This window comes from Phyllosticta citriasiana (genome assembly GCF_038021145.1).
Source record: "Phyllosticta citriasiana strain CBS 120426 chromosome Unknown IWZ02scaffold_1, whole genome shotgun sequence".
In the NCBI taxonomy this organism is placed as follows: Eukaryota; Fungi; Ascomycota; class Dothideomycetes; order Botryosphaeriales; family Phyllostictaceae; genus Phyllosticta; species Phyllosticta citriasiana.
In genome coordinates, this window is record NW_027117278.1 from 1,830,956 (window position 1) to 1,848,163 (window position 17,208).

General features: G+C 55.5%; 4 protein-coding genes across 4 annotated transcripts; all 4 read right to left on the reverse strand.

Moving 5' to 3' along the window:
• Nucleotides 1–1,093: 1,093 nt before the first annotated feature.
• IWZ02DRAFT_486739 (uncharacterized protein) lies at nucleotides 1,094–2,229 on the reverse strand (the record flags this gene model as incomplete). Its single annotated transcript, XM_066769292.1, has 3 exons — nucleotides 1,094–1,186; nucleotides 1,264–1,560; nucleotides 1,630–2,229. 3 exons carry the CDS (start codon nucleotides 2,227–2,229, stop codon nucleotides 1,094–1,096), a joined length of 990 nt encoding a protein of 329 aa, XP_066627239.1.
• A 271-nt stretch (nucleotides 2,230–2,500) lies between these two features.
• IWZ02DRAFT_369469 (uncharacterized protein) lies at nucleotides 2,501–3,183 on the reverse strand (the record flags this gene model as incomplete). Its single annotated transcript, XM_066764436.1, has 2 exons — nucleotides 2,501–2,659; nucleotides 2,722–3,183. 2 exons carry the CDS (start codon nucleotides 3,181–3,183, stop codon nucleotides 2,501–2,503), a joined length of 621 nt encoding a protein of 206 aa, XP_066627240.1.
• Nucleotides 3,184–4,361: 1,178 nt separating this feature from the next.
• Nucleotides 4,362–7,235, reverse strand: IWZ02DRAFT_439773 (Pleckstrin homology domain-containing protein). Its single transcript, XM_066766797.1, has 5 exons — nucleotides 6,678–7,235; nucleotides 6,423–6,621; nucleotides 6,165–6,366; nucleotides 5,742–6,050; nucleotides 4,362–5,690 (listed from the first exon to the last, which is right to left on the reverse strand). The coding sequence occupies exons 1-5, from the start codon at nucleotides 6,971–6,973 to the stop codon at nucleotides 4,828–4,830; spliced, it is 1,869 nt and encodes a 622-aa protein (XP_066627241.1). The 5' UTR covers nucleotides 6,974–7,235; the 3' UTR covers nucleotides 4,362–4,827.
• A 5,593-nt stretch (nucleotides 7,236–12,828) lies between these two features.
• Nucleotides 12,829–17,015, reverse strand: IWZ02DRAFT_20122 (sulfate transporter family-domain-containing protein). The gene is made up of 7 exons (XM_066762571.1): nucleotides 16,608–17,015; nucleotides 15,916–16,554; nucleotides 15,460–15,605; nucleotides 14,846–15,392; nucleotides 14,591–14,790; nucleotides 14,309–14,542; nucleotides 12,829–14,260 (listed from the first exon to the last, which is right to left on the reverse strand). Exons 1-7 carry the CDS (start codon nucleotides 16,879–16,881, stop codon nucleotides 13,034–13,036), a joined length of 3,267 nt encoding a protein of 1,088 aa, XP_066627242.1. The 5' UTR covers nucleotides 16,882–17,015; the 3' UTR covers nucleotides 12,829–13,033.
• Nucleotides 17,016–17,208: the final 193 nt, after the last annotated feature.

Consider the following 17,208-nt stretch of genomic DNA (forward strand, 5'->3'; position numbering starts at 1 on the left):
AGCATGGTATGGCATAGCGTAGCCTAGTTTTGGGGTTGCTGCTGGCTGGGGATGGATGGCATCTCCTTTTCTTTTCATGATTCACTTCCAAACGTTTCTTCCATGGGTCTGTCTGTCTTGACAGCAAAGCGAGGAGTTTTTTCGGTCGGGTGGTGGGGAACGTATGGGGGTAGGTAGTCAGGCAGGATGAGACGAGGCCAGAAAAGGCATATGCACAACACATACATGGCAGAATCATTCAGCTTTTCTTTCCAGCAGACTTGCGCGTTTCATACTTCCATGATGGACAAAAGTTTCATCTGCAGGCGTGTCACTGGAGGGGAGTGAGTGCACAGACGAGATGGATGATCTCATAGCCGCCCGCACAACGGCGAAATTTTCATTTGTGCTTGCATCACACCACGTCGTACCCACACACATGTTAGAGCTTAGATTTCACCTATGCAGGTATCCACTATCATACGTAGCTGTTGTACGCGACACATTATCGGGCGCTTCCATTAAATCACAGACCGCATCATCATACTCTATGGGTTGGTTGATGATCTTGGTGGTACAAAGAAACCGTTGGGGGGAGGAGAGGGGGAGGGGAAAGGAAAGAAAGGAAAAAAAATTTCATCATTCTTTTTTATGTGCGCACACCTTCAAGGTGTGGCTGGCGGCTGCACAGAAACGTCGTACAGAAAAATTGGGAATAAGTAAAAGCCAAAAAGGAAAGAGGACCTGACGGCGAAAACATGTCTCTCGACGCAAGCGATCAACGACAATATCATGGATAATGGCCAAAAGGCAAGGGACAAGAGAAAAGCGGCATTTCGTTACTCGCAGGAGGAGAAATCTTACAATACAACGACGGGCAACAGACTGGGTGCTTAGACTCCCTAACCTGATCGGCTCGTTGCGACCAAGATCCATCCATCGTACCACACTGCTCGGCTTGCGCTTTAACCTATCTGCAAAACTGAAACTGCTATCCCCAACGCAAGGAGGGAGAGGGAGAGAGAGAGATAGAGGAAAAACCTGCGGAGCGCAAACGCGGGCATAGACAGGCATAGAACGGCTATTGCTGCTTAAGAAGTTCGCGGCAGGTCTTTTACGCCCTGGCGCGGGGGGCCTCGACGCCGAAGACACTCTTGTACTCCTTCAAGTAGCGCTGAAGGTCTTGAAGGGCGATTTCTTCGTACTTCTGCAAAAGTTGGTGAAAAGACGCGTGTCAGTTCCAATCGATCAAATTGATGCGCTTTGGATGGGGCCAACACAAACCTGCTTCTGAGCGGCAGACATGTTCTTCCACTCCTGGCTAGCTTGCTTCGCCCGCTCTGGGACGGACCCTTCGCTCGAGCCAGCCCTTTCCAGAAAGAAGGTGAAGTAAGCAGTCTTGGGCGCCTTGACAAGACGATCATCATTGATCTTGTTCTTCTTGTAGACAGCCAACTTCCTCTTGAGAGAATTGCGGGCCTTGTTGGCATCAAGAATCTGCTGAGGCGTGTGCGAGCGGACCCATTTCGTGTAGGCCTCATGGTTGCGCTTCTTGTTGTCGCTGGCCTGGGTTTGGAGGCGCTGTATCGATTCAAGTCAGCCACAGCGTTTTTGAAATGGTTTCCGCTGGCACACAGGATGCAAACATACCTCCAGCTCAGAGGAGCCAATGTTCTTGAAATCGGCCGCGGCCTTCTTGATAACATCGACACTGTTGGTCTTCTCGCCCTGCGGCAGCTTGCGGAACACTTCAGAAACGTAAAGGACCCATGCACTGGCCGGAAGCGCCTTGGGCTCCTCGAGAGCAGTAGCTTTCAGCTGCGCAATGTTCTCCCTGGTCTTGACCTTCTCCTTCAGCAGCTTTTGCCTCTCAGTCAAACCTCTCCTCTTGGGAGCAGGCTTCTTGACAGGCTTCTTAGCGGCCCTCTTCCTGACAGGCTTCTTGACGGCCTTCTTGACGGCCTTCTTGACAGGCTTCTTGGCAGTCTTCCTGGTGGCAGTCTTTCTGGTAGCAGTCTTCCTGGTAGCAGTCTTCTTGGCAGGGCTCTTCTTGGTAGTGGCCTTCTTGGTCTTGGTGGCAGTAGCGTAAGAGCGGAAGGTCTTGACAACCGGGGCGATGGCCAAGTGGGTGGTGGCGGTGGTGGACGTCAGGTAAGTGTGGGCAAGCTGGCGCGAAATGTGTGCGACGTCGCGTGCTGAGCTCGCCGGGCCGTGGGCGCGCAGGCGGGCCAAGGCGGTGCGAGCGAGCATTGTGGCGGATGACGCGATGGGAGCAATTGGAGCGATAGACGGGGTGGAACAGAGATTGAAGCGCCGGCGAGGTGCGTGCAGGTGTGGTGTTGTTGATGGCTGAGGTTGGACGTGTTGGAGAGCAGGCGCTGACTTGTTTGAAGTTAGGGTGCAAGCTAGCCGCCTTGAGAGTAGCGCAACGCAACACGGGCAGACACGTCGGCGGGCGGCAGAACTTGGGCTCCGGGTGATGACATGACAGTTGATGACTGATGATAGCATTGTTATGAAATTAAAAGACAAAGGCGCTGATTACGTGCCCGTCGCTGTGCGAGTGGCTGTGGCTGTGGCTGTGGCTGTAGCTGTACCTGTACCCCTGGCCCGCCAGACTCTCGTTTTCGCGCAGCAGCTTGCCCATGTACGCCAAGCGCACCCGACAACCTGGCGGTAGCTATCGTGTGCCCTCTGTCAGCATCTCAACATGTCTCTTTCTTCCATTTCAGTTCGACTCACCTCGGCTGCTTGCACCACTCTCGCAATCACGTTGCGCACGTTCTCGTCCAGGTCCACCTTCACCACCGCATCTGTCCCTCTGTCGCTGAGGCGAACCCTGATCTTGACCATGTCTCCCATCTTGCCTTTGCCCTTTTCGTCGACTCCCGCCATGTCCTCGCTCTCGCCTTCGCCATCTCCGCCCTCTTCATCGTCATCCACTACAATGTCCGCCGGCTCGACAACCACCCACTCGGGCACCTTGTACTCGCTGCCCAACTCGTCGTAGATTCCCTTCCACACCTGACCCGTCGGACACGTCCCTCCAGCAGCATCCAGCACGCCCTGCGCTCCCTTGACGTCTCCCTGCTGTACCATTTCCACCACCAATCGCACCGCGCCCCACATCTCCGCCCTCCCCGTTACCCGCGTCTCCCAAAACGCCCTGCGTTCCGTTTCGAGCCGCGCCCGCGTCAGCGGCATTCCCGGTGACGCCGCCACGCTGCCCTCGAGCACCGCCTTTTTGCACCGTCGCTTTCTGTCCAGCCCCGCCAGCGGCCTGTTGGGTCTGCTGTCCTTTTTGCCGCGACTCCTGCCTCGTGCCGACGACGCCGCTGCCGCCGCGTTGCTGTCGTGGGCCGGCTTGTTGCCATTTTCGCCGCTGCGTCGCGACGCTGCTGCTGCCGGAGGGGGCCGAGAATGCGACGCTCGCCGACTGGTGCCGATGGATTCGGTTGCCGATAGAAAAGACTGCGTTGAGTGTGGCTGTGGTGCTGTGCTTGGGTTATAGATGTGAGCGCGCGAAGAGTCGTGGTTTTGCGACGTGGACAAGGAAGATGCGACGCCATGGGAGCGCCTCGATGAACAACAGGAGCCCTGCCCTCTGTTAGTAAATTGCGCTGCAGCGTGAGACGGCGAACGTCGTCTCGCAAGGAAAAATGCGCAAGAAATGCTGAGAGTCGAAACATGGGCTGGAATGACGCCGGCCAGGGGAGCTGCGCTGCCGCATGCATCGCGAAGCTAAGACGTCGTACTCACCATGGTCGTCGCCCTCCATCAAATGCAACAAGTTCGACCAAGTCCGAGAATCAGTTGAGCAAGCGCATCAGAAAGCTGTTGAGTAAGGTAGGTAGGTAGGTAGGTAGGTAGGTAGCGAGAGACTTCCAACGGCCGTGGCAAGCTAGCCTGGAACTTGGGCCGGTAGCGCGAGCGGAAGTGGAAGAGCGCAGTGGTGCTGTCCACCAAAGCGCACGTAGCGTGGGTAGGCCGGCCACTCGCAGGCTGTGCAGTCGACCGTTGTGGTGCAAGCTGACCAGGGATGATTTTCCAAATTTTAGCCTTCGGTCGACCTCAGTCAGTTGGGCAGACGGGGACGAGGTCTTCGCTCCGCCAGCTCGTTCGCGCTTCGCCCTAGCTGTGCCGTTCGATCCATGAACAATCGGGGTCCAGGCCGTATCTGCACCTCGTGCTTGGCTGCAGCCGTTTGTTGGTGCCAGGTACACCTTTTTTTGAGTCCTTCTGCCATGGCATTTGCAGACTTGCATGCCATTTTGCAAACGCCAAATCCACTCCATGTTTCGTGTCTTGCGCCTTGGCAGCCGTCACCAAACAAACGGCATGTTTTCAGCCATGTGTTTCGACAGGCATGATTCAGGTTCACTCTGCAAACAACCATATGGTCAACGGCAATGTTGTATTAGATATTACGAGTGTCGGTGCCCTAGCGGCCACTTGTACATGTCCCGATAAGGCTAGTACGCAGGGTATCAAGGGGGGTATACGCAGTTGCCTCAAACCCAGAGCAACGCAAACTGAAAAAGCAAAAAGAAACGTCAAAGAAAACCCAGACAGCTTAGCAGCGCAATGGTGGTATCAATCTAGACGGAGGAACGAAAGACCGCCAATGAGCCGCAGATGCAAGGAAAACAGCAGACCCCTTGTAATGAAAGACGCGAGTGAGAAGAGGATGTGGAAAGTGGGTATTTTTTGCACGAGGAAAATTTTGGAGCTTCGAGGAAGAACGGCGCCTGTGATCGCAGAATAGCTTAACCAACAAACGGCGAGTTGCGGCCAGGCTTTTCCGTCGTTGCATCATGACAGTCGTCGACGGGAGCGATCCACCACACCTTAGGCCGTGGCCTGGACGGTGGGCGTGGCCTGGTTCTCGTTGGTCTGAACAGCCTCGGGGACTACGTCGCCAATGGTGGGCTTGGTCTCTTCAGTGGTGTTTTCCTCAGCCTTGGGCTCCTCGACCTTGTCCTCAGCCTTGGACTCCTCAGGCTTGGCCTCTTCGGCCTTGGTCTCGGGCTCCTCCTCAACCTTGGCGGGGGCGGCCTCCTTGTCTTTGTTGGACTTGACGGCCTTGCTGGGGTTGCGGAACAGACCACCAAGACCCTTCTTTTTCTCACCCTCGGTCTCGCCGCCCTTGGCACCAAAGTTGCCGAAGAAGGAAGTGCGGCGCTTCTCCTTGTTGATGGGCTCAGGGGTGGCCTTGGTAGCGGCAGCGGCCTCGCCATCAACAGCGGGGGTGGTGGTCTCCTCGGGCTTGGCCTCGACGGGAGCAGGGGTCTCAGCAGCGGGAGACTCGACCTCCTTCTTCTTGCCGAACTTGCTGAAGAAACCAGCCTTCTCCTTGGCGGGAGTAGGGGTCGTGGCCGGCTTGGGCTCAGCAGCCTCATTGGCGGGCTCGATGGCGGTAGAAGCAGGCTCAGCAGCTTCGGTGGTGGCGGCAACACCCTCCTCGGCGGGAGCAGCGGCGGCAACCTCGTTGTCCTTGGGCGGGACGGTGGGGGCGACATCGGCCTCCTTCTTCTCAGCAGCGGGGCTGCGGACCTTCTCGAAGAAGTTGCCAAAGATGGAGGTGCGCTTGTTGGCCTTAGGAGTGGGCGTAGGCTTGACCTCAGGCTCAGCAGCAGCAGCCTCGCCCTCGGCAGGTTTGCTCTCCTCAGCGGGCTTCGCCTCGTCGGCAACAGTCTCGGCAACAGGCTCGACTGATGATGCATTAGCAACTAATCGACAAAAGTGCACGTTACGATGCGTACCAGCAGCGCCCTCGGTGGTAGGAGCGGCCTCGGCCTCAGCCTTCTGCTCCTCCTTGGCCTCTTCCTTAGACTCCTCCTCCTTCTTCACCTCCTTCTTGTCGTCCTTCTTGCCGAGGAGACCAAAGACGGACGCCCTCTTGCGGGAAACAGAGCGGCTCTTGTTCTTTTTGGTGTTCTTCTTGCCCTCGGCGTTCTCGTCAGAGCTGCTGGTGGAGGAGGGGCGCTCAGCACCCTCGGCAGGCTTGACCTCGGTACTCTTCTTGGGAGCGCTCTCATCAGCCTTACCGGTAGTGGCGGCGGCGGGTTTGGCTAAGCGAGTATTAGCCTGATCCACTTTGGAACATGGAGCGTGGAGCGGGAGCAAGCGAGATGCAGGCGCATTGACATCCGTGCGCCGACGCTTGGCTGATAAACACAACTTACCGAGAGCCTCAATGGTCGCCTTGTACTCGTCGCTGCCAGTAACCTCCTCGCTGGCGGCCTTGGCCTCTTCGATGCCCTTCTCAATGGAGACGATCCAGCCGTCGCGCTCGGCCTGGCTCGAGGCCTCGAATTGGTGCTTGTGGCCGTGGAACTTGAAAAAGAAGGCAACGTTGCCCTCCTTGGTAACGTCGGAGGCGTCGGCCTAAGAGAAGTTAGCGTGTGCGCGCAGGTGGCGAAGTCGTTCAAGTGTTGACATACCAGCTTCAAAGCGCCAGCGGGGTTGGCCTTTTGCTCAGCGTTCTTGGCGAAGAAGAGGATGCCCTTGCCGGTCTTGCTCGCCCAAGCAGCGGTGGAGTGGCCAACTTCGGCTTTCTCGCCACGGAGGTAGGCGGAAAGGCTGTCCTTGGAGACGGGCTCCTCGCCAAACCAAAAGAACTTCTTGGAGTAGGTCAGGCTCCTTTCGCACGGCGTTAGAAACCTAGATGTTGTGTGGAAGTGGAGGGAAAAACATACTTGAGAAGACCAGGAGCCTTGTAGCCCAGCGAACCCGAGTAGATGGGCTCAGCGGTGATCTTGACCTCATCCTCACCCTTCTTCTCCTCGACGGGCAGAGCGGTCGTCTCTTCGGTAGCCGGAGCAGTGGCCTCGGCAGCAGGAGTTTCGGTGGTGGTGGTGGCGGCGGGCGCGTCGGTGGCGGGAGCTTCAGCAGCGGGCGCGGCCTCGGTGACAGCGGGGGCAGAGGTGTCGCTGACGGGAGCAGCGGCAACAGGCTCAGTGGCCGGAGTGTCGACGGGCTTGGAGTCAGACATTTTTGATGTCGAAGTTGTGGATGTTGTTTGTTGGTGGGTGTGGGTGTGTTTTGGAATAATTAAGGGTCGGCGACGGGTAGGCGCGAGGGAGGAAGGGAAGGAAGGTGGAAAGAAAACAAAGACGTGAGTATCTAGGGTATCACTGGAATGGTCGAAGCAACAATGAGAGCCTTTCTCGTGGGAAGTCGAGGCTGGCGGATTGTTGGATGGGGAGAGCGAGAAGTAGGAGGAAGAAGAAGAACAAGACGAAGAAGGGGAGGGATGGCAGGATAAGAGGACGAACAGAGGCAGGGCAAGCGAACAAAAGTAGGGGAGGGAAGCGATTTGGTCTGGGCGCTAGGCGCTAGGGCTTGATCTGGGCTCGTCTCTGAATCCAGCAATCAACGTGAATCGTCATAACATTCATGCACCATGAGATGAGAATTAACGGCCACGACGGCGAAAACCCGGTCGCATGACCTGCCCGACGACCTGATCTTTGCGCCGTCGCCGTCGCCATCGCCATCGCCGCCCTCTCCCACAACCTCTTTTTCTTCTTCTTCTAATTCTTCTTCGTCAATGAGTAGGTATTGACAAGCAGCCAGGTCGTCGTCGTCGTCGTCGTCGTCGTCGTCGTCGTCGCAGGGCGCTAGTGGACCGGGCGAAATTGCAGGTTGCAGTCGATCAGTCGTTGGCGCCGGCGCGACCCTGTCGCCAATATGTCAGTGCCAGCCCCTCCTACTGCCCCCAGTCCACACCCAGTCCACACCCAGTCCACACCCAGTCCACCCTCCCCTGCACCCACGCTGCACCTCTTCCGTCCCTCACCTCAACCGTGGAAGCGTTGGGAATGCGTCAAGCCACCACACAACTTACTACTACCTACCCATTTTGCCCACTTCCTCTGCCTCTGCCTCTCCCTCTCCCTCTCCCTCTCCCTCTCGCTCTCGCATCGCACGGCGCCGTTGCGTCTAGACACGGCTGCGAGACACAAAATCAATGCAGCCGACCACGTTGCGCAACGCTGCGGTTGAGACGAAATTGTCGACTGCTGCCACCTGCGTCCATCATCCATCGGCTGCACGGCTGGCCCGTCATGTGAAGCTTTTTCCGCTGAGGTGCCTCGTCGTAGGGCGCTAGCGCTATCATATCTCTCTCTCTCTCTCTCTCTCTCTCTCTCTCTCTCGCGTTGTGGCCCGCTCGTCGACTCGGCTGCACATCATTGGGCGATCCCATGGCTCCACCGCTGCTCTCCTTTTCCCGCTCAAAAAGGGTCCGCCAGAATTCCTGTGCCTCCGCCCAAGCCACGCGCAGCCGCCGAGCCTCCAAACCACCCTGCTATGACCCGTGGTTCTGCTCTGAATCCCATGGCTGGCGCGACACAAGAGAAGGGGGTCGACGTTGGACAGCAACCAGGGCCAAGACCCAGTCCTCTCCCTCAAGGCCCCAAATTATTCTTCACCCCCTGAATCACCCTTTTACCCCTCTTGCAATCTTGCCGTGCAAATGAGAAAAGACTTCCGTCCGTAACCCCTGCTTGCTGCCCTCTTTCGCCATCAACGTCTTGGCCACCACCTGCCAAGTTCCGCGCTACCCCAATCTCCAGTTATGGCCAACGTCGTCCATGGCCAATATTCCTCCCGCCCAAACTCGGTGCATTGGGTGGGGTTAAGTGTCTGAAATTGCTCATCAAGACTATTGCCCGTTAGAGTTGGCTGCTACATGACAAGACATGAACCTCTCGACGCCATGTTACGTACCCATCTTCATGTGAGACCTCATCGTTCAGAATGTGAAACGTGCAGCATTTTTTCTTTTGCTGAGCCATCACATTTTTTTGCCGCCGGTCGGCGATCGATCTGCTGGGATTTTTAGCGGCGCTTTCGGCGACATGACGAAGATCACGACCAGGTGGACTTGTTCCATGACCACCAACGGTGCTGCTTCTTGTTGGTCTGATAAGAGCCGTCGAACCCCTGTCGCTCAGCCATTGGGCGGACCATGGCGTCAAATCAAGTTCGATACCGAGGCCATGAGAGCCATCGCAAAGACTATCGCTGTCAGTTTACACGCAGAAATAGCGACTCATGAATAGCCTCAGCGCACAACGTGGGTGACCACGACCTAGGAGCAGAATCGCAACATCAAGCCACCAACATCCTTACCTCAAGAACCCACCCCACCACAAGAACTTTTCTCCAATGCAAAAACAAAGACCACGGCCAGAGTCCCGCTCGCTCGGGAGCGGAAGCACCCATGACGCATCATCCCGGCCACCCATTGCTCGCTCACCACTCAACTCCGCCGACCTGACCGGACAAGTCACTCTCTCCTTGCCATGTGTTTCAGAACAGTCGTCCGCCGCTGCGCCACGAATGTCATGGCCAGGGCCAAAAAATAGCCAGAGCCAAGGACAATACAACCTTGCTTGCCGAAATCCGCTTAGCACCTGATGGGGTTACCTTGGCATCGCGCGCGCAGCGTTATCCGGCTGCTGGATAGGTAGATAGGCAAAGGAGAATCATGGGCCAAAAAAAAAAATAAAAAAAAGAAAAAATTAAAAAATAAAAAATACTTAGCATCACCTGCCTCTCCCCAATATCGTCCGCCCTTTCTTCGTCTTGGGAAACCGCTGCCGCCGCCGCCGTCTCGTGTGGGTGGCGGGTAGGCAGGTAGGCTGCTGATCTCTCGCCTCGTCGGTGTGACGATGCTACTCCCCCGCCCGCAGCCGCAAATCTAGACACCATGCTCTCTCACAGCCACATGACCGTCTCTTGCCATCTTTCCAGCGGATCCCGTCATCATCATCCTGCTCTTCCTCGGACCGGTGAACCCGCATCGCAGCGCAGCGCAGCGCGCCGGTATTATGCTCCCGCGCCGTGTCAGCGGCACAACGCAGCGAAACGCAGGGCAAACCGGTGGTTGACGTCGAAACGGCGGGTCGTCGGCCGGCTGGTGCCGTCGGTTGGCGGACTGGCTGGCCACCTAGCTGGTGGTTACTACATGCGGGGATGGGTGGTGGGAAAGAAAGACGTACGTTCGTGGCTGAGGCACGACTTGGCCGCCCTACCTAAGGGTTCCTACCTACTACTAGGCGCCGTGTCATGCCCTGGCGCCGCCTTTTTTTCGGGCATAGCTGAACCAAACGTCGTCGCAAACGTGGTAGAGAGGGTCGTATTGCCTTGCTCGCGTGGCTCTCGACTCAACTGTGGATCTGCCAGGTCCGTATCAACGTCGGCTCAGCTCTATGGCTTGCCGGAAATGGAAGCGAGGGTGCTCTTCGTGTCTATCTGCCTAGGGTACCGCGCTATCTGCGTGCGGAGCTCCCCCTTCGCAACCTCCCTCATCGCCCGATTTGACGCAAAGACGATTTTGGTCCCGGCACTTGAACATTTGGACGCCAAGGTCCTCTGTTGATGTCTCGCATCCATGCATCTCTTTACAACCCTCTCATCCGCACCCATGCATCAACAAGAATCTCGCGGAATAGTGCGCTTTCTCTCTCTTCTCTTCTATTCGTTTCTCTTCTTTTCGGACTCTTCTGGCCACTTCGACCCTCGCTCTGGAAAGTGGGTCCAATACTGACAGACATGTGTTTAGAGTATGCGTAGTGACATGCATGCACACATCCATGCCTACCCGCCCCACCTCTCCACATGCATCAACCAAGCATTCAACAGCGGAGGAGACGGCGAGTGGGTTGGATTGGGTGGGTGGGTACATGTGGGGTAAACTTACTACTTGCAGTACGTACCCATCTGCCCACCTACCCCCCGGTAGCCAAATATGCATGGGAGCCATTATGGCAATGGGCCACGTGAGGAGAGAAGAGAAGAGCAGGATCTCGGCCAGCCCATTGTCTGCTTGCTTGCTTGCTTGCTTGCCCGCCCTCCGAGGCTTGATAGCAAAAAGTACTGGCACACGCACCATTCGCTGTATTCATATCTCTTTTCTTCTTGGGAGTACCCCTAGCTTGAATGCTCCCTGTCTGCGCTCTTGGACAAGAAACATTTGATCTTCCATTCCGCTTGTTTCTGCCACCATCTATTGCTACCATTGCCTCCCTTTCGCCACTCACCCACCCACCTCCATTATCTCCACATGCACTAGGCAAAGGTGTGCATGTCGGCACGGGAAATGAACGGCATCGCCCACTCTCAAGCGCGCGTTGGCAGCTTCTTGGCCGCTGGTACGCTCCACATGGTCGGCCGGCTAGTTCGCCTTGTCTCGTCTTGTCGTTCCATGGTAGTGGCGGTAGTGGTAGTAGTAGTAGTAGAGGAAGCAGTAGCAGTATCATCTGCGCAATCGTAGGATTGCAGCAGTGACCTGTGTCAGTGGGTGGTCCGCGTCTGTGTGTTTACACATGAAGTTGGAACAGATGGCTGGCTGGTGGGCTGGTCGGGCTAGTGCCCGCTCCGCATGCATGCATTCATACATACATGCCGCCTGCGCAATCCATGTAGTCTGCGTGGGTTGTGGTGCTGGGCTGCTGGGCTGCTGGTGGCTGGAGTCGACGACGACGACGACGCAGCATCAGTGGCGGGGTCGATCACCTACGTTGGGTTGGCAACGTGAGGTGGACGCATGAGCATCGTCGTCACAGCACGAACAAGCTGGCTTCTCCGCCTCGGCATCTTGCAGTCTTGGTCTCCGTTTTCAGTCTTGTCCAAAACTTAGGTTGGGTGACAAAAAAAAAAAAAAAAAAAGAACGCCGAATCAGCAAAGGAGATAATACTTTTGATCCTTGTCCCACAGAACGAAGACAGCGAGAATGAGTACAAGCGAATGAGGACGAAGACAACATCAATGCCTCGCAATAAGAAGAACATGGGCTCGCTGTTGCAAAGATGCTATTAAAGCCGCATGACATCACTACTAGAACATGCACGGTCTCGACGAATGACATTTGACGACAACGCTTGCTCGCTCGCTCGCTCGCTGGACTTTTGACATGGACCAAAAGACCACTTGCCTCCAAACGACCAACCCGACATCCCAAGAAATCCAAATGGGGTCAGTCTTTACAAATTCATTAAAAAGAAAAAAAAGTCCAAAGGCTGCCAAACTTTTTTTGTAATGTCTATATGCGGCAGAGAACAGACATGTATCTGTGCCAATGACGTATGAACAAGGAAAAGTCGAAGAGCGCGATCAGAAGAAAAATAGACATAGCGAGGGCGTGAAAGACGTGATACTGTATCTTTGCCGGCCGCACGATTCAATCATCAGGAAGAACGTGGGTCTGGCCAGCATCGATGGAGAGCAGTGTCGAGGTCGAAAGGGAGCGTAGTTTGAATAAGCCTCGGCTCCGGTTGATCTCCCACTCGGCCAGCGAGATGAGCAGGCGACGGGGTGGAGAGGAAGGAGCAACAGTAGGCACCCTCCCGCATAGGGCGTGCCCAACTCGCACGTGCTTGCGTCTGGTAAACAACAAGACGCAGTCGAATAAGGACCCGTGCGCTGATTCGGCGACACCCGCGCTGCTTCCACCGAGCGATCCCATGGGAAAGGGCGATTGCATTCGGGCTAGCGCCAGGGCCAGAAAGAGTTCGCAGCGACGAAACAGTCCAACGGCCTTCCGCCTTCGAGATGAGTCGATATTCCAACATGGTGGAGGTGATGTTCGCAGTGGGGTTGCGGCGGCGGAGATTGACGAAAAAGGAAATGCTCATATCCGGCCGCGAGGACCAGCGATCGGTTGATCGTCGTTGTGCGCGCACTACGACGCCGTTACGAGCACGTACCTGCGTCGCGCATTTCTCGTTAGCCAATCTTTATTGCCTCTTTTTTTTTTTCCCCCTTGTTTCGCCCCTTCAGACAATAAACCACTTCGGGGAAAATCGTGCGCGTGGGCCAAGGCAATTTCTTGTGTTTGTGCTTGAGTGGTAATGAACACATCTCAGTTCAGGGGGGCGGATGAACGGCTTGAAATGAGGGGTGGGGGAGTAAGGGTTATGTGCGATCCCTCATTTGATCAAGGGGGCGACAATATCTTGAGGAGAGAGATGGAAAGGGGTATTGAATGGAGGGCGGGCATTGCAGAATGAGCTGCAAAATGGACAAAAAACGAAAGAGAGAGACTCACGAAGTAATGGCGTTCATCCGCTCACAAGTTAGCTTGAGGCAAATTCGTAACAACTCGCTCGCAACCTCGGGCTGCTTCCTCTCCAACTCGCGCCACTTCTCGCGTGTCATGACCCAGGCTACGGTGCTGGCCTCCGCCGCAACGGTACCGCTCCGTTCAGTCTCGCTAAAAAAGGGCAACTCTCCGCACGTCGTGCCTGCTTGGATGCTTTCATGGTACGTTCCTTGCTCAAGGATGTAGTCTGCACGCAAGCTGCCGCTCTCGACCAAGTAGAAGCCATTCGGCTTGTCACCGCGGGAGTAGAGTACAGTACCGGCCGGAATCTCTCGGCGTGTAAAGTACGGCACAGCGCGATGCCAAAAATCAATATCCTTGTCAGACAAGTCTTGAAAAGTGAGGAGCAGGAGCGGGATTGGCTGAGCAAAGTTCTTCCATTTGTCAGGCGTGAGCATGTTGGTGTTGTTGTCGATGATCACATTCTTTTGGTTGCCAAGGGCCATCTCGGCAGCCTCCTGCAGGAGGGCTCGGCGTGGAGAATTGAAGGCCCCGTCAAATGGGTTCGGTGCGTTGCTTCGCTGCTTCGGCGGGGAGATCGAAACGGGCGAGGCTTCCTTAGGCGATCCCAGCGATCGCGTTCGCTCGTGCAACGTCCCCAGAAGCTCATTCTCACACCATTCAAGAGCCTTGTTGAGCGTCTCGAACCGCTTGGGCGGGGGGCAGTGCTCGTCATTGCTCTCGGCAGGAGCAAACAAGCCTACCATGGAGAGGCCCTGGCCTACGTCATCGTTGAGAGAGACGCTGGAGATGACCAGTTCCACGTGGCGGCGGTGGAGGATGCGGTTTAGCCGCACCAGCACTTCGGCAGCCGAGTAATCTATGCCAATTACGTGGACTAAATCAAGCACGACATACTTGATCGGACGCGCGCGAAACTGCTCCTCATCCACGAGCTTCCGGATGTTGTTCTCAACCGACACAATGGTGCCAAAGAAGAGATAGCCCGCTATCTTTGCCACGAAGATCTGTTGGCCAACCTCATCGAGGTATTTGCGGTGGAGAGGAGGCCGGCGCACAGTGGATTGCGCAATTGTGCCGGTATAGGTCGAGCGGATGACGGGAGTTTGAGACGTCTGCACGACGTACGTGAGGCAGGCAAGCATGATACCAGCAAGGACGCCCCAGACGAAGTCATAAACTCCCATGATCAGAACAATAGTGATGATCTGATTTAGTAAGCTTGTGCACCAAAGTTGACCAATTGAACCACTTACCGTGAGGTACTCCAGCAGCCGCAACCTGCCAAAGGTGTCCCACAGAGCCTCCTTGAGAAGATCAATGCCCAAGTAGAAAATCAGGGTTCCCACTACCATGACGGGCACGTACCCAATGAGACCCGGACCGGCCATCCAGACCCCTATCGTGGCAGCAGCAAGCAGCAGGCCTGCGACACGGCTGTTGCCTCCATGATCCATGAACATGACGCTGTTGACGTAAACAAGGTAGTTCTGCTCGTGTCAGTCAGGGTCTAGTAAACCATAAATCTTGACGCTTACCTGGATGGATCCGACGAAGCCCGATAGGGCATTTGACAAGCCATGAGCTACGAGTTCACGATTAATGCTCACATCATCCTCCTTGGCTGAAAGCGCAAGAGCGGGGACATTGATGGGCACGTGGATGATGCCAAAGAATGATAGGGCAAACATGGTCGGGATCGTTTTGGCAAGCGCGCCCCAGTCAACAACGCTGAAGTCTGCACACAGGTCAGCATCGTCTTTCTGCTTACACGGCGTGTTTTGTATACTTACCATATAAGGAGTAAAAGTGGTAAAAAGGAACACCAGATTCAGGTTTCTCGAATACCCAACCAGCATGCCGGGCCTTGTCGAGGTTGAAATGATCGACTGCCGCAACGACAATGTGGAAGACAGCAGTGATGAGAACAATGAATGCAGGCATAAGGGCCGGATGATCGTAGAAATGCTTGATGACCATGTACATAATGGCCAAGGCAAGAGGTGACGTCCAGAGTCCAACGGTGTCGCCGGAAAAGAGAGCTTTGAGCGTTGCGAAATTGTACTCGAGGTTTCCCTTAAGCCGGGCGGAGACTTCAATCCCCGTGACAAACAGGAAAAATCCAACGCCTCCAATGCATCCGTTCAGAATGTTGCGAGGAAAGAAGCTGACGAGATTTCCGAGCTTGAATACGCCGAGCGCTAAGAAAATTGAACCTGTTATGATGGAGCTGGTGGCATATGCCAGGACGACGGTTGCGATGATGGCATTCGGTTCAGCCGGTCCCATGTGCCCCATGATCACGTATGTCATTTTGTGAAAGAAAGGGACCACCTCTATCTGATGATCAAATCCGCGTCAGTGACATTATCAATAATGTGGTACTATAGGTTATGTTTGTACTTACCATCTCAGAGCCAACAGCCCCCTTGAAAGTCGAGCCACCCAACGAGTAGACCAGCTGCGACACTATGCAACTGACGAAGAACATGGACAGCCCATCCACGCCGAGCTTCGCAAATATTGGCTCCCCCAGCGGAAAGAGAATTATGCCTGAATAAGGTTAGAATTTTGGATTGGCTGGAACGATGAGCGACCCGCAGTCATGGTAGCGAGAAGCCTTCGGACAACCCTGCAAGACTAAAAAAAAAAAAGCTCGTTCCCTGAGAGCAACCGGAGACGACATGCGGAATTGCTTTTGCGAGTGGGCCCCCAAGGTACACCATCGCGCTAAACATGTGAAATCAGGAAAAAGAACCATGGCCAAAAATAACCAGACTTTGAAATGCGGAGTCTGCATGAAGCAGTCGGATTTTGGGGTACAGAAAAGCGAAAAAATGAGAGCAAAACGACACCCACTTACCATAGGAAAGGCCATCAAGAACGTTGAGCAGCAAACCAAGAAAGACTGCAGGAAGACTCTTGACGGGATCAATGAAGCCCGCATGAAGAATGGCTTTCCTATCCCAGGTTTTGGGATTCCTGGCTCTTTGAAGAAATTCTGCCGCCTGATGGGCAGTCTCCGACGCGCTGTGCCAAAATTTTGAACGTCTGCCACGGAGCTCCCCTTGGCACTCGACGTCTGAAGTTGTCCCGTACGGCTTCCTGTCACCGGTCCTGGACGGAGCCAAGAGAGATGTGGTCTCGGTAGCTCCATTTCCGTGACCAGCAAGATGGTCCGTTTGTCCATTCACCGGCGTGGGTGACTTGCCAGCCCTTGGGATCCTCTCCTGGGGCAATCCTCCGAATACTTCGGGTGAAGCGGTACCGGACTGTTGTGATATGATGCCAGACGGAGGGATATCAGACGAGGTTCTGCTCCAATCATGGTCGAAGCTGTCGTGGGGAAAGTCCGGGGAATCACGGCCGTGGGGGCTCTCTGCGGCGGAGAGGCGTCGAGCGAGGATGCTTTTGGAGCGGAACGAGCCTGACTGGGACAGAGCGTGCATGGAGAGCTCTTGAGTTTTACCCCGGACGCCGTAGGAGGAGTACTGGGGAGTATCTGGCACGTAATTTGTTAGTAATGGAAAAGCACGAATGGTCCAGGGAGAGTACCTAATTGGCCATGCGAGGTGTGATGGTGAAAGGACCGGGCAGGAGTTCTCGCATAAGACGAAGAGAGGTAGCCCCCTGGAGCGGAATTGGATTTTGAGGGAGAGGGGCATGAAATGGGCTGCGGATGGGATCCAGTTGCGGTCCTGGAGGTCTCGGCAGCCGAGAAGTCGGCATCGTCGACGGCCAGGCTCGTAAAAGGCAATTGGTGTTGGACGGCGGCAGCGGAGGTCGAAGGACGGTCGGGACTGGGCCTGATGCTATCATGGCCGGGCATGGCGCGTTTTTCGTGTCAAAGGCGGGAGCTGCAGAACAATGCGTCGAAAGCTTGCCCACTAAAATGGCGCAAGGAGGCTGGCGGGCGTGCGCGGTGTCGCAGCGTCTGCGGAACGAGTTTGCGAGGCTTTTGATGAAGCTTCTCGCAAGAACCGGGAGCAATTGCGTGTCTCTTGAAGCGGAAGCGGTGGGCAGTGGTTGGAGTGATTGGGCAAAATGTCAAGCCGGGCAGATCAACGGCAGCGGGCGGGCCACAGCCGGGGTCATGGATGCTGTGGTGCTGTGCGCTGAGCTGTGCCTTGGAGCGGACCGCGTCAAAAATTTCTCA

Bases quoted from the DNA above. Each gene is read 5' to 3' on its own strand.
- IWZ02DRAFT_439773 (XM_066766797.1), bottom strand. From the start codon at position 6,973: ATGTCTGACTCCAAGCCCGTCGACACTCCGGCCACTGAGCCTGTTGCC. The intron at 6,622-6,677 runs GTATGTTTTTCC...GCCGTGCGAAAG, and splicing joins AAGGCTCCTGGTCTTCTCAA to GAGCCTGACCTACTCCAAGA. The intron at 5,691-5,741 runs GTACGCATCGTA...ATGCATCATCAG, and splicing joins TACCACCGAGGGCGCTGCTG to TCGAGCCTGTTGCCGAGACT.
- IWZ02DRAFT_20122 (XM_066762571.1), bottom strand. From the start codon at position 16,881: ATGCCCGGCCATGATAGCATCAGGCCCAGTCCCGACCGTCCTTCGACC. The intron at 14,791-14,845 runs GTAAGTATACAA...ACCTGTGTGCAG, and splicing joins CCACTTTTACTCCTTATATG to ACTTCAGCGTTGTTGACTGG. The intron at 14,261-14,308 runs GTAAGTGGTTCA...TTACTAAATCAG, and splicing joins GGCTGCTGGAGTACCTCACG to ATCATCACTATTGTTCTGAT.